This window comes from Pipistrellus hanaki, assembly GCF_964339955.1.
Source record: "Pipistrellus hanaki genome assembly, chromosome: 11".
NCBI lineage: Eukaryota > Metazoa > Chordata > Mammalia > Chiroptera > Vespertilionidae > Pipistrellus > Pipistrellus hanaki.
The window spans coordinates 52,195,453-52,209,847 of record NC_140513.1 but is presented as its reverse complement, the minus strand read 5'-3'; the positions used below and the strand labels follow the sequence as shown (position 1 = coordinate 52,209,847).

Below are 14,395 nucleotides of genomic sequence, written 5' to 3'. Positions count from 1 at the left end.
ATGGGTTCAATAAAATTTGTAACAAATTAATAAATCTCTATTCTACCCAAATATGTTACATATTCTACCTTTATACCAAAATGTCTTTGATTCTAAAAAATGTAACTTGAAAGGCCATGAGGTTATTTAAATGAGAAAAAAAATTAAGCTTACAAATTATAGCAAATCTATATTATCCTTGCAATAGATTTTGAAAAAAGAGAAAACTTAGAAAAGAACTTCTAGTGTATTTAATTAACTTATACTGTAAAATGACAATGTTTTATGCATCTCTCAACAGCCTGACTTAGGATCTGGTATCATCAATGAAAGACTTCAGAAGCAAAATACCATGACAGTAATATTCCAAATCCTACCACACAGGGTTCATCTGACATATACATTCTGAGTGAAATCCATGTATACTGTATACCAGCATATGTACAAAAGAAATGAGATCCCAAGAAGTTATATTTCATTTCCACTTTACCTACTATGATTGGGAAAGACTTTTATTTTCACATATCTGGAAAATTTTCTGGCAGAAAAATGACCTTTCCTTTGTGTAAAAACTAGAATTTTGGTGAACCAAGCCCTTTCTCCTCCCGCTCCCCCCACCCCCCCAATACAACATGTTTTTCCATTCCTAACAGCCCATTTGTTACCCCAGTTGTCCTGGGGGATTGTGTGTAGTACTAGAGTTGCTGTTTTCCTTAGAGACTGGCCTGGCCCACTACTGTCCACTAAAGATTGTGAACTCCTATTTACTTAGTAAAGGGCATGGTTTAAACATATGTAACTAGCCAGGCTGGTATGGCTCAGTGGTTGAGTATCAATCCATAAACCAGAATGTCATAGTTTGATACCCCCTCAGGTTACATGGCTGGGGTTGTGGGCTCAAGCCCCATTTTGGGGCATGCAGGAGGAAGCCAATCAATGAGTCTCTCTCATCATTGATGTTTCTAGCTCTTTCTCCCTATCCTTTCCTCTCTAGCATAATATATATATATATATATATATATATATATATATATATATATATATATATATATATTTTTTTTTTTTTTTTTTAAGATGTGTAATTTAATGCAATGTGCACACAGTCACTGAAATGCTTTTTGGTGTTGATAGTGACAATGATAAGGATAGTAAACTGTTAGGTTATTAAAAAAAAAAATTTAGTTGCAAATGTACATCTTCCTTGGTCAAGCACAACTGAAGACAACATAGGTGTGATGTACATAGTTCAGGTATGTTTTTTGTTGGTGTTATTTTATGTAAGAAAAAAAAAAATCAAAGTTCAATTTTGCCTTTTTGCCATTTGAAATGGCCCTGGACTTGACTTATCCCATCACTCACATGTTTTACGGGCACCACTTCAAAGGAAGTAAACGTAGTAGCTTTTCAGGTATGAGAAGGAGCCTCGTGGGAAACCATACTCGGCAGTGTTGCAGAATACTTTTGTGGCAGATATTTTTAAATGGCGTTTTCTTTAAATCGTGTTTAGACTCTACACTACATCTCTGAAAAATATTGTTACTATCGTGTTTTAAGGACAAATTGGTTCTACGATGCTCTGTGATGTTCAACTAAATCCATGAATTTACTTATGAAGGAACAAATAAGAGTCCCATGAAATCCCAGAGACCACAGTTGACTTTACTCACAATATCACAGAGCTTTGGGAGCTGAGAAGCTCCTACCAATCGTTTAGTTCAACCCCCATTTGCAAATGAGGAATCCCCACAAACAGGGGTTGAACTAAATAAGCAACCTAAAGGCTGAGACTCAAGCCTAGATACTTCCCGTCTCTATTTTCTGACAATAACACTTAGAGGAAAAAGAAGTGCTGGCTACATGACCTTCAAGGCCACTCAAACGCCACCTCCTATCTGAAGCCCCTCCTGATTTTCTCAGCATGAACAAATGTATCTGTACCTCTCCCGGCTGCAACCAACCATGCTTTCCATGTCATATCATTCTTAAATGTCATGCCCCCTCCCAAAGATTTTTGAGTCACCTTTGTATGTCACTGAATGGTGTCAGCCACATCCAAATCTAAATGATCAAGAGTGCTGGTCATTTTATTTTTTTCAAACCAATTTCCTGGTTCACATTTGATCTTTAAATGCTCTCAAATGACATTTTTATCATCCCTCTAGAATATGTCTCTGAAGCAAAGGACACTGTGGCTCAAAGGCTCCTATGGATCACCAGGAATCAGGTGTATCAACTACCAGGCCCTTGGACTCCCTAGTGACCTTGTTCTCCTTGCCGAGGTCACCTGGCTAGGTACCAGGAAAGCTGGCTTTTTCAGACCCATTAGGAGGCTGCATTACCCTCTCTAATGGAAATGAATTAGAAGGACAGGTAAAAAATAAAATAAAATAAAATAAAATAAAAAGATCAGCAGGTTAAGTGTCAAGGAATTTCATCCATTCTGCTTTCTGGATATAAAGTAGGAGGGGCCCCAAAACAATGTCTCAGGGGATTTCTACTCAATGGAACAGAATTTAGCTTGCATTAATTAGATTTGAGCCAAATAAAGCCTTTTAGAGTCATAGCTGATTTACATATAACACAACTGTTGAAGTCTATTTCAGTTTTCAGGCACAATTCCTTTAGAACCCAAAACAGAAAAAGCAAGAAATACTAAACATTACATTTTAATTTTACTAAAAAGTACTATCCCACAAGCTGAATGTGCTTCCCTATAGGAAAAACAAAGGCTGGCATTAAAGCCATAATGTGTTACTTGTGTGGAATCTGTTTTTAGGAAGCTGATGCAAAACCTTTTTTGAACCTGGGAACCAGAGGAGTTTGGACTCAGGATTTTTCGAACTTGGGAAACATGAGCATTTACCATCAGCAAAGTAACACTGGGGATCTGGGACAAATACATTCTACCTCAAAACATTTCAACAATCGCACTGAGGGGGGTAAACTGAGACTAGGAAGAGCCTGACATAGGTTCTTCTCAGGTTTTGCCTCCAAGACACCAGTTTTCTGAGCATTTTGTTGCTACCCATCCTTCAATGCTAACAAGAAATTTAATCTCTTACTTTGCATTAATTAAAAATGTGGTGATAGCATGAGGCACCTAGAACTTTCAGAAAATAGTTTCACTTGATAAAGAATCATAGCATTAGTCAACTTACTAGTTTACACTCTATCTCGGTGATAATTATCACAACTGCTATCTGTTGAGAGTTTTCTGAAAGACACCTGCACTAAGTCTCCCAAATACTTATTTTTCTACTCTGTCCTAAGAGATAATTTAATAAATGCACACGGTTTTAATTTAAGCATGATTTCATCCTCGATTTTAGAACATGGAGTTTCTTCTTTTAGATTTTAAGTTGTATGACAAAATCCTCCTACCAGATAATCATTCAATCATAGGCCTAAGGTCTGAGGGCTTTTTAAGCTTTATTTGCAAATATAGAACTTGGGTGTCTTTGGAAAAGGTCACAAAAGACTTCCTCAATGTCAACTTGCTAAACACCCAATCGCATGAACGGACCCAGGTGCCTTCTTCACTTCAGGGTTGGTTTCTAGGTTCTCCTGAGAAGCTGGAGGGAGTGATACCGAGCCAGGTTCATTTTGATGAATATGCATTATCAAACAGAGTCCGAACAAAGCACTGTCCCGCAGCACTGAAGAAAATCTACCTGCCCAATGTGCGTTAAACAGCCTTCACTCAGAAAAGAAGTTAAAATATCTTAGATTGTTTCAGAATATCTCAGGTTCAGTGAGATACTTCTTAAGTTAGTCTCCCCTCAAAATTTATATTTCTTTCTAGTCAGTACTATGATATTTTTGACCATTGGGGAGGAAAGGGGGACAGGGGGTAGGGGAAGCTTCTACTAATATTAATAGAAGGCTCTGAAATTGAAAAGCATTTAAAGCTTCAAAATTACTCACTTTACCTTTCATAGTTTACTTCACATGCAGCTCTTATGCAACCTTAATAAAATATTTTAAACTGTGATTCTGACAATGCCAACTTAAAATGAGTAGAGAGAGGAAGATTTACTATCATTTTTAAAGGTTTAGGGTCATTTTTAGTTCTCTTTTTCAATCCAGTCCAAACCCACCTCTCTCTCTCTCTCTCTCTCTCTCTCTCTCTCTCTCTCTCTCTCTCTCTATATATATATATATATATATATATATACACACATATATATGTGTGTATATATATATTTTATACATATATGTACATTTTACATATATTCGTATATATTACATTCATGTTTTATGTGTTATGTATATTATTATACATATATGTGTACATTTTACATATATTCGTGTATATTACATACATGTTTATGTTATATTATATATATATATATACACACATACACACACACACACTCACACATGTAAGAGTAATAATGATCTGTTTAATAAAATTTAAGGCATCTGTAGAATTACAAGAAATTACACTTGCAGTTTTAGACTGAAAGATTTACTGCATTTCCCTTAATCCTTAAGTTGCATATTATCTGCTGTATTTTCCCCTAACTGCTGTCACTTAAATTGTCATGTGGAATAAGGGCAAATCAGGGTCAGTTTATATAAGCGGCATCAATCTGAAGAACTTCATTAGTCTTTATTTCAAGGCATTATGCAAAGAAAACTGACATTAAGAGAGCCTTAACTGACAGCAAATGAAATCAATCAGCAAATCACTAAGCCATAATAAACTCACTCAGTTTGTAGATAACCCTTCCTTTTCCAGGTCTTCACCTAGGCAGTCCATCAAACACTGTTTTTTGTCCAAGTAGCTGAAATGAATAGCAATTCTGTTGCAGCACTTGAAAGTTCAAGGGCCTCCGTCTCTCAATAATGAGCATTAAAAGGTGTTATCAAATAGGGTTACACTTATATTTTTATAGGCTTCCCCTGCCTCCAACCACCATTGCCACCACTAAATAAATTTTTTAAAAAGTACAAAGCAAATAGGGAGAGGAAGAAAAGAAAGGATGAAAAGGGGTGTTGATACCAAAACTGCTTGAATGACTGGCCTGCTTGGCTAAGGTCTTCCGAAAAGTCTTCCTGTTCATAGAAAATATTAAGAGAAGGTACAGATTGGAGACCAGAAGGCATAACTTACAATGACTATAACCGATCTTTAAATGCTACTATTTAATTGGATAATATTATCCCAATTAGCAACACATCCTTAAAACCAGTTGTTCTGTACACACTCACATCTTGATTCACACCATATTTCGTTTCATTTCGCCTTGCTTACAGCTCTGTTGCCAGGAAATTCTGAGGAAACAATAGATGCTTGTGCATTAGGAAATCTTCAGAGAAGAATTCCAAAATTTTAACTGGCAAATAAAAATGTCTTTCGAGCAATATTACATGAGAAAACATTGTTTTCGCTTCCTGGTGTCAACAGGAAAATAAATAAATAACACACTAATTCTTTTTTTGTTGCTGTTAATCTTCACCCCAGGATATTCTTTCCATTGATTTTCTAGAGAGAGTGGAACGGAGGGAGGGGGAGAGAGAAAGAGAGAGCGAAACACCAATACATTGATTGGTTGCCTCCAGTGCACATGCCCCCATTGGGGCTGGGAATTCAACCCAAGACTCTTTGGTTCCCGGGTTGGTGCTCTAACCACTTAGCAACACCACACACTAATTCTTACATTCATCCTCAAAGTAGGCCTCAAACCCAGGACATTTAGATGCCTCACTAGTACAATTTATATTTTTGGAAGTGTAGACTACAGCTGTAAGCATTTCTATGAGACAACGGATGGCATTTTCCCATCAAAATAAATTTATTCTCAGATAAACTACATGACTTTTCCAGCTAATTGTGTTTCTCTGACACTCTTCTCTGGGGAAGTGCTTTCCAACCATTGAAGAAAGTAGCATTTCAACATCCTGTTTGATTCTACAACCCAATTCTAATCATTTTACTTTTACTTTAAAAGGTATTGTCATTTTAGAATTTACAGTACAATAATGAGGTAAATCTATATTTACTGACAAGAAAAACACCCATGATTTGCTATTACATTTAAAAAAGGTTTACAAAACAATGTGGCCCAGTTATTGTTTAAATATAGGTAAAGATATTATATTTAAATATATTTGCATTTATGACTAAAAAGTAACTATAATAACTATAAGAGTGTATATCAAGATGTTAAAACCAGCTACTATGAATGACAGAATTTTAAGTGATCTTAAATTTTCTTCTATGCTTTTAAGAGTCTAATTTCTTATTGTCATGATCACGTATAACTTTTATAATTTCTTGAAAGTTAATTTTCAATATTAGCAACATTTCTACGAAGTTGTAGTGGTGTGCGTTTTTTCATCCTCACCCAAGGTTTAGAGAGAGAAAAGGAGAGCGAAAAACATCAACCAAAACCGACAGCTAGGTATGTGCCCTGACCGGGAATCAAACTCCCAACTCGTTGATGTACAAGACGATCTCCAACCAACTGAGCCGCCGGCCATGGCTGAAGTTGTAGTGTTTAAAGGCAATGCCATTGCACAGCTGAGCAATTTATACTACTGTGATATTATTACAATTTATACCTATAATAATGAACCAGCATAATAAAATTTTAATTTCAGTATATATTCTTTGTATTTAAAAAAAAAACAAAAAAACAGCATTTGACATATTTAGCAAGATTGCCATTCAAAATGGCTGATTTTCCCATTTTAAAAAATAATCAGGCATCTGAAAATTCACTTATATTGTTGAGATAACATGAAGGAGAAAATACCTAAACAACCCAATCTTTCAAGTAAAATTGACGAGCATCTCTGTAATTTCCAACTATGCCAGAAGAGGAGAAATTTCTTGTACAGCAATTAGAAGACTGCTACGCTCAGTAGCAGAGAACACATGTAAAAAATTACCAAGAGTGAGTCTTGATGTTTTTATTTCCTGACAGTTTAGGAACAGATAACTATTTATTTCTTTTACACATAAAAGGTAAGAACAAAATTCCCCTCAAGATGCTCTTTTTGGTTTAACTTTATAAATACAACAAAATCTCTGGAAGTCATTTCTATGCCTGGAAAATAAGTATTCGTGTAAAAAAAAAAACAAAAAAAAAAAAACAAAAAAAAAAAACTATGGTATCCCTAAAGTCGTAGTAACAACAAAAAAAGCCATACCAAATAAGGACTCTATAATGACATGGTGGGTTAGAGGCGATTAAGGGATTACTGTATTTATTATGGTGAGGACTCTGTTGTTTAGAATCTTCATAAATAAGTGGTTTCACAATGAAGCCTCTCTAATGAAGTGTTTATAAACACATATTTGTAAAGTGTACTGTTTCCAGAGGTAGCGTGATTCTGCACTAAGCCTTTAACGCCTTTTATGAGACCGTTTGGGGAGCTTTTTCTTTCTAAATGAACAGGCCCAGAAGTGAAAAACTGATATCAAGTCTCTCGACTTCGGCGAAGCAGCTTCCTGCGCCAACCTGCCCGGTGTCTGAAATGAAGGCTTCCTCCCCGCCTGCTGGGCCGCCTGTGCGCAGGCCGAGCTCTGAGCACGTGGCCCTGAGCAGCCCCACGTTCCCGGCCTGCGGAGCTTCCACAGGAGGGGACAGCTGACAGATAAACACTGAGTGTTTACAACGTGCCTGTCACCATTCTAAGCACTTCAGATGTACTAACCCATTCATTCGCCAGTCTCACGAACAGAGTCAGAAACCTTCTTTACCGCATCTTTACAGATGAAGAGGCCAAATAAGCAGTTTAAGTAACTTTCCCAGTTAACCGCTCCACTATTTCCACACAAATGAAATTGTACTCTACAGACAGACCCTGCCTTTACTCTTTCCCTCTCAGCCATGATCACACTCTCCCTCTCTCCTTCCTCCTCTCTATCTCTCTCTCTCTCTCTCTCTCTCTCTCTCTCTCTCTCTCTCTCTCTCTCTCAGAAAACACACACACACACACACACACAAAACAGTAAGCCTTAGCAATGGTTGACAAAAGGCAGAAAGGCATGTTACCCTACTCACTGGATATGTGACCTTTAGCAATTTACTTCATCTCAATAAACTGAGCTTCTTTCTTTATGAAATGGATAGCAGCAGAGCCCCTATTATTTGTAAGGATGCTGCAGCTATTACATGAGACAGTATATGTAAGGTGCTTAGCACAGTTTACTGGTACAGAATAAGCACCCAACAAATGTTAGCTATTAATATTGTTTCTGGCTTATTATTGAATGAGAATGGTGACACAAACATGTATTGCATGCTTGCTAATATTTGCCCGATATTAAATTATTACATAACAGTTACTTAAAAACACAAAACTCAAAGTATAAGATAATGAGTAACAGGTTATTATCTTTAGACAGCATGGCACAATGCTTCTGTTAAGAAGTCCTCTGCGTTCGCACTACACTGGACTTTCCCGCCACAGCTCCTTTTCCCCATGCTCCAGTAGATGGCTATGCTGTTGCCTGGGAGATAAGACCAGGGACACGGTAGTTCTAAGCTTTCCATAGAAGCTCAGGCAAAGCGTTTTAGTGGCCATAGAGCCTCCATGGAACATCTAGTAACATGGAAAAGTAAGTAGGGAAATAGCACTGATCTTGATCAAAATTATTTCAAGCTTTTGAAGAAACAAGGGAAACTAACAGAACCAAATGGAAAGATGTAGAGAAAGATCCTAGAGAAGCATTCCTCAAAATAAAACACACCACATGCCTCTTCAAAGGAAAGGAAACCAGCTACTCTTGCTTATTTGATGCTTACGGGGGTCCCAGCATGGCTGCACAAAGAACAGCCACCACGCAGTGCCTGCTTCCCTGGTGCGAGGCACTGGCTCTCTCTGTACATGCACTGCCTCGTTCATCCCACTACGAGCCTGAGAACGGGTAGGATAATACTTTTTTTTTTATAGAAATGAGTATCATTACACTTTTTTTTTTTACAAAGAAGGAAACTGATGCTAAACGCTAGCAGATCTCAGAGACTACTTGAACTGAATTTTCTCCTGAAGGTCCCATGTTCTTCTGCGTCCAGAGATGAAAAGACAGTCCCCTCGTTCTCTTCACCTCTCAGTCATGCTCACTGGCCTTCCTTCTGTACAGAATTATACCCATAATGAAGCTTTCCTGCTGAAAAAAGACAGGCAGGGCTGTCTAGGAAAACTTCAGCACTCACCGCTCTGAATGAGGGCTGTGCAGGTTGGCCAAACGGTCCATACGCTGCCACAGCCTGCAGAGTGATGCCCTCTTTGTCATAACCAAAGGGCGTGCACTCACCGAACACTCACTCCACCGGCACTGAGTACAAAACTAAACAAGCACTGAATTCCTGAATATGCAGCTGCGCTTGGCAGAAATATACACATGTACATACTGTAAGAAGGTAAAAAAGTAGAGTTCCATAATATTAGCCTGTCAGATGAAAACAAAATCTTTTATCTGTGACTTTGTCTACAGTACAGCATACAAAGATGCAGACTGAAATTTTTGTAAAATGTAAGAAAAACTCCACTATGGATATAAAAGATGTCGCTCTTACCATTAACACGGGTGTCTAGATTTCTTAGTGCCAGATTTTTATCAGTAAAGGCTCTGCAGTCAAACACACTTTAGACTCACATCCAGGCTCTGGGCCGTGCTGTTTACTTGCTGTTGGTTTTAAGAGAGCTACCTACACTCTAAAATGGAGACAATGCCATCTACTTGACAAGTTCATTGTGAGTGCAGAGTACGTGCACAGTACGTGCTCATTAAAACGGTACTATTATTTCAATGAAGGTCGTCAGTTAATCTAGTGCCTTTCTTCGCAAAGTATTCAAAGCCCATCGCCAACTACGTGTGTGCGGGCAGGTGTGGGTGTGGGTGTCTGTGTGTATGTGTGAAACACTATTATGGCCCAAGTCATCTGTTCTTCTCTGGGTGGAATACTAAACCAAAATATATTATTACTAAACCGTAATGTGTATTACAGCATGGCAATGCAGAACTCGCCCACGTGCTTAGGTATATGGTAACGTGCCTAACTATTTTTATTAGAACTTGGAAAAAACTATAGTTTAGCATATGGGTCTATACATTTCCTTCTTGCTATTCACTAATGTCAAAACCACAGAGAGTTCATGGTTTGCCCAAAAATAGCATCCCAAGGAATCAGTCTCTTTCCAAATCACCCAAATCCAGAGTTTGGGGAGGTCTTTATTTTTGAATTATGAAAAGTATTAAACCTTATAAGTGTCTGAATCAAGACAGCCAAGTAAAGGATTATTTTATAACCACTAGAAAAATCTCAAATCATACTGTGCTCAGGGTTACAGTGAATTCATAAGTAATGATAGTCAAATTTAAAATGTACATCTTAATCTTGTATTAAATAATAGTACAGTATTGTGGCCTATATCTGGAAATAAAAATATTTTATGCTCAGTTTTACAATTACACATATTTAAAAATACTGATCGACAATCTAATGAAAGAAACAACTGGTGCTTATTTTTTCTTTGAAAAGCATTAATTTGAGTATTAGTAATAAATTAAATCAGGGTATGGAACATGTAGAAAAAATTACCATAGCACCACTTGGACTGACACTAATTTTGTACAAAATTAAAATTTCATAGGACCATAAACTGAAGAATGGAAGTTTATTTCAAACCTTAAAATGTGAAACACACTGAGTTTTAAGATATTTGTTTTTTAAATACAATAAAATAAAATAAAAACCTAGAATGCTTTTAAACAAGGACAACCTCTTCTGATACATCAGGCTCCCTATGGTTTAAATAATGTTCATACATTTTTCTAGTAAAGACACTAGATATTTTAAGGAGGATAAAGCAAATATTAAATTTTGTTTTGTTTCATTAAAATGACACAATAGTAACCTAGAATGGAAAGATACATGTAACATCTGAAAAGAATTATGTTTTTGAAAATAATTTTCTTTATTAAGTTTTTTCTTAAAATTATTTGAGATTTTATAATTTGGTGCTTTGAGTTCCATAAATGAAATAACCCAGTTTGCACATATAATGTTCATTAAAACTAAACATTAAAGGGCAAAATACTCTATATTGCCAAGCACAGTTCTAGACTTGCTGAAATTAAATAAATTCCCATGTAAGAAATGTTGGGTATACTTTGGAATTAACTGAGAATTTTCAAATATCTCTCCTGATAATTTTATCTAAAGTGATTTGTTTTAAAACAGCAAGAGCTACAAATTGAGATTAGCTTAAAAAGATAACAGCCTAGTATCTTATTGTCCTCTGCTGATTAAAAAAAAAAAAAAAAAGTAATTTTTTAAAACTTACTTAGCTATAAAAGACATATTTTCCTTGGTAAAAACAAAAATACTTTTTGAGATTATTTAACAGGCTGGATCAAGGCTTTCAAGAAAAAAAAATATTTGTGAAATATAGTGTTACATGATGGAAGAAAAATTATTTGCATCTCCATTGTGTTGTTCACAATACTTTGTGGTTTTCATTCTCTCCAGTTACTACATTTTATTTTTCTACACGTCTCAGTAGCAAACAATGTTATTCAGACTCTAACCTGGCACGCTACAACCTCTGGCCCGCCCTTGAGCCCCTCCATCGCAAAGGTCTCCAGGTGCAGTTTGGGGAGCTGCAGGGTGAAGTCACTCCTACTTGCCGCAGTCCGTGACAGCGAGATCTGATCTCTGACCTAAAGGGAAAAAACAGCATCAATGGTAATTCCCCTTCAGACACATTAACTGGGATGAACTGGGTCCCCTTGAGCCCACTGAGTGGACTTGCATTGATCGCTGGACCTGAAATCCATGAATAAATTTAGGACTAATTGATTTTTTGTTGCAAATAAATCTCTAATTCAGAGTGCTGGGGAGAATGTTAAGAAGAAAAAGCATCATCCTGCTTGAAATGAGGGTGGGGAGAAGAGTCACTGGAGCTCCTCTGATCAGGAGGTTTTGAATTATTTTTCACTGTTCCTTCCTGAAAAGAAAAAGGAAAGGGGGGGAGGCCCACAGAATCAAAAACAAACAGTAATCTCCTAATTATTACAACTTTCTTAATAACATGTTTAATTTAACTGGTATTAACTGATATATATTGGACAAGATAATTTTTAGGTATTAGTCTTTGGGAAAAAACTTCAATAATATGTACCCTGGAATAAAAACAAATGCACTCAACAAACAAGGATACTTAAAAACATACCAGTAAGAGGTTTTGTTTGCCCTCTTTACTCTCATAAACTTGACTGTTATCAATTAAATACATATAAACCAACTCGATCATGCAACTTCTAAGTAAGGTAATGGATAGAATCAGTAGAATGTGTACTGTTTTTTAAGTGTTCAGAAAGGTAACGATACAAACATTTCACAGATAGATGAGAAATACAAATTCTCTGGTCAGTATAGGAATCACATGCAGTTGATGTTACACTGCCACCTTCTGGAAAAATGAGAAAATACTCCCAATATAATACAAATACTAGATATTAGAAAACATTCAGAAACAGATAACTTTCACTTTTAATTTCCAAACTTTGTAAAAGCCTTAAGAATTCCACGGGTTAGTATAGTACTTGTAAGATCAGTAAGATCTTATAGATTAATGATAGGAGTTTTTATATTTAGGCAAATTTTCTAACTTTCCTAATGCCTGAATTAGTTTTAAAATGTTATCTCTATCCTGCCATACATTTGATAAACGTTATACAACTAGCTTAGAGTCACAGGATAAAAAGAGTTTTCATGGCCGTTTTAGCAAAGGTAAAGAGGGAGAGAATTATACAAATAACATTAATCGCTCAGATACTAGTATGTAATCTCTACTTTTACCTGAGCAACTTCAAATGCAAGTTGGCAATACAGAGTGGGGCAAAAGTAGGTTTAGAGTTGTGAGCACATGAAACACAGTTTATTCTATTATTATTATTTATTAATTATTGTATTATTTTCCATACGAATAACTATAAACCTACATTTGCACCACACTGTATATGATAGAAAACCTGTCCTTCATTTTTCCATTCTACATGAGCAGCTTATAAAACTGTTGAATCATTTCTTATTTTATAAATGAACTATCATACTAGGTAGGGTTTCCTTAAACCAGCAAATACGTAAACATATGATGACATCTTTAATTGTTCATACTAACTGATGGGTATAAATCCCATATTCTGCCAAGTTGATCTGAAGAACTTCTGTCAATGTGTATGCTGTGATGTATACACTATAAGGCGACTTTTATAACAGTGTGAGGACTATATGCACACTACAGTCCCAGTTCAGAATATATTTTTATTTGTAACAAACATTCTCCAGTCTTCAGTCAGAATGAGCATGTTATTGCACTTATTTAATATAACAGAATATATCATATTTTTAAAATATATTTGTCTTAGGTTTATATTTTATATGTATGGATACTTCTCATGCTTTTCTTTTTGTCACCAATGTGCATTCAGATAAAAGAAAACATTAATGTGGATTAAGGTACTGAGAATTTATCAACATCAAACCACTGGTATTTTGCCTTCTACCCTTCTGAACCATAGTCAATAGATCTAAATATTTTACTGCACCCAGGCCAATTCATTGTTTGATGTTTAAAAACTCACCCAGAATCAAAGAAAATTTATTAAATTTGAGCCCCCAAATGAGATACTATTAGCTTTGAAAGTCAAGTTTAACTGTGATATTGATGATTCTCTTTTTTCTGCGACAAAATTCACTAGGGAAATCCAGGATGTCAAAGTACAAAAGCAGATTGCTAATACGGGCAGAGGAGGGTGGGGGACTTTGAGCAGTGTAGGTATAATCCACAGCACAGTTCCAGCACTGGGGGGCCTTAACCCCATTAACACCAGGCACCATGCTTCATCTGGGAAGCTGGACACTCAGCAACAGTAAGCCACACTTTGTATTCTCTGAACAACTTCCTCAACAACATTAAGCTGGACATTTGGCATTTAGAACTGTGATTTATTGTCAAATTAACATTTTCACTAAACAATATTTAATTTGGCAAATTAAATAATCCTGTTTTGGGGGGGGGACAAAATGCAGCTGTTTTGCTAAATCTAATGGTGAGCATCACCATTACTTTATTTGAATAATATACATTTGTTAATATATTATGCATTATAAATTATCTGTTCAATGTTGACAGTGCCATCAAGAGACAGTGACCCTAAGACATATGTAAAACTTTAGACAATAAAAAAAAAGAGAGACAGTGACCCATAATATATAATAGATGTACTGTTGCAAATATTTCTTCTAAAAGATTAGAATTTTTCCACTTTTAAGTTAAAGCAAAACTTTGAGAGCAGGCATCTACACTTCTCTAAATATGTCTAGAAAAGGTTTGTTTTGTTTTTTTAGACTTAAAAAGGAATTGGCTAGGAATTCCTTTATTTTAATGGGTA

General features: G+C 36.0%; 1 protein-coding gene across 2 annotated transcripts in view; it reads right to left on the bottom strand.

The window, feature by feature from the left end:
• Positions 1-14,395, bottom strand: part of CCDC171 (coiled-coil domain containing 171) — a 223,331-nt gene that overhangs the window by 46,403 nt on the left and 162,533 nt on the right. For both annotated transcript variants that reach the window (XM_084898221.1, XM_084898222.1), the window contains one exon: positions 11,528-11,659. In XM_084898221.1, coding sequence (XP_084754347.1) covers positions 11,528-11,659 — 132 coding nt within the window. The remainder of the gene's footprint in view (positions 1-11,527; positions 11,660-14,395) is intronic.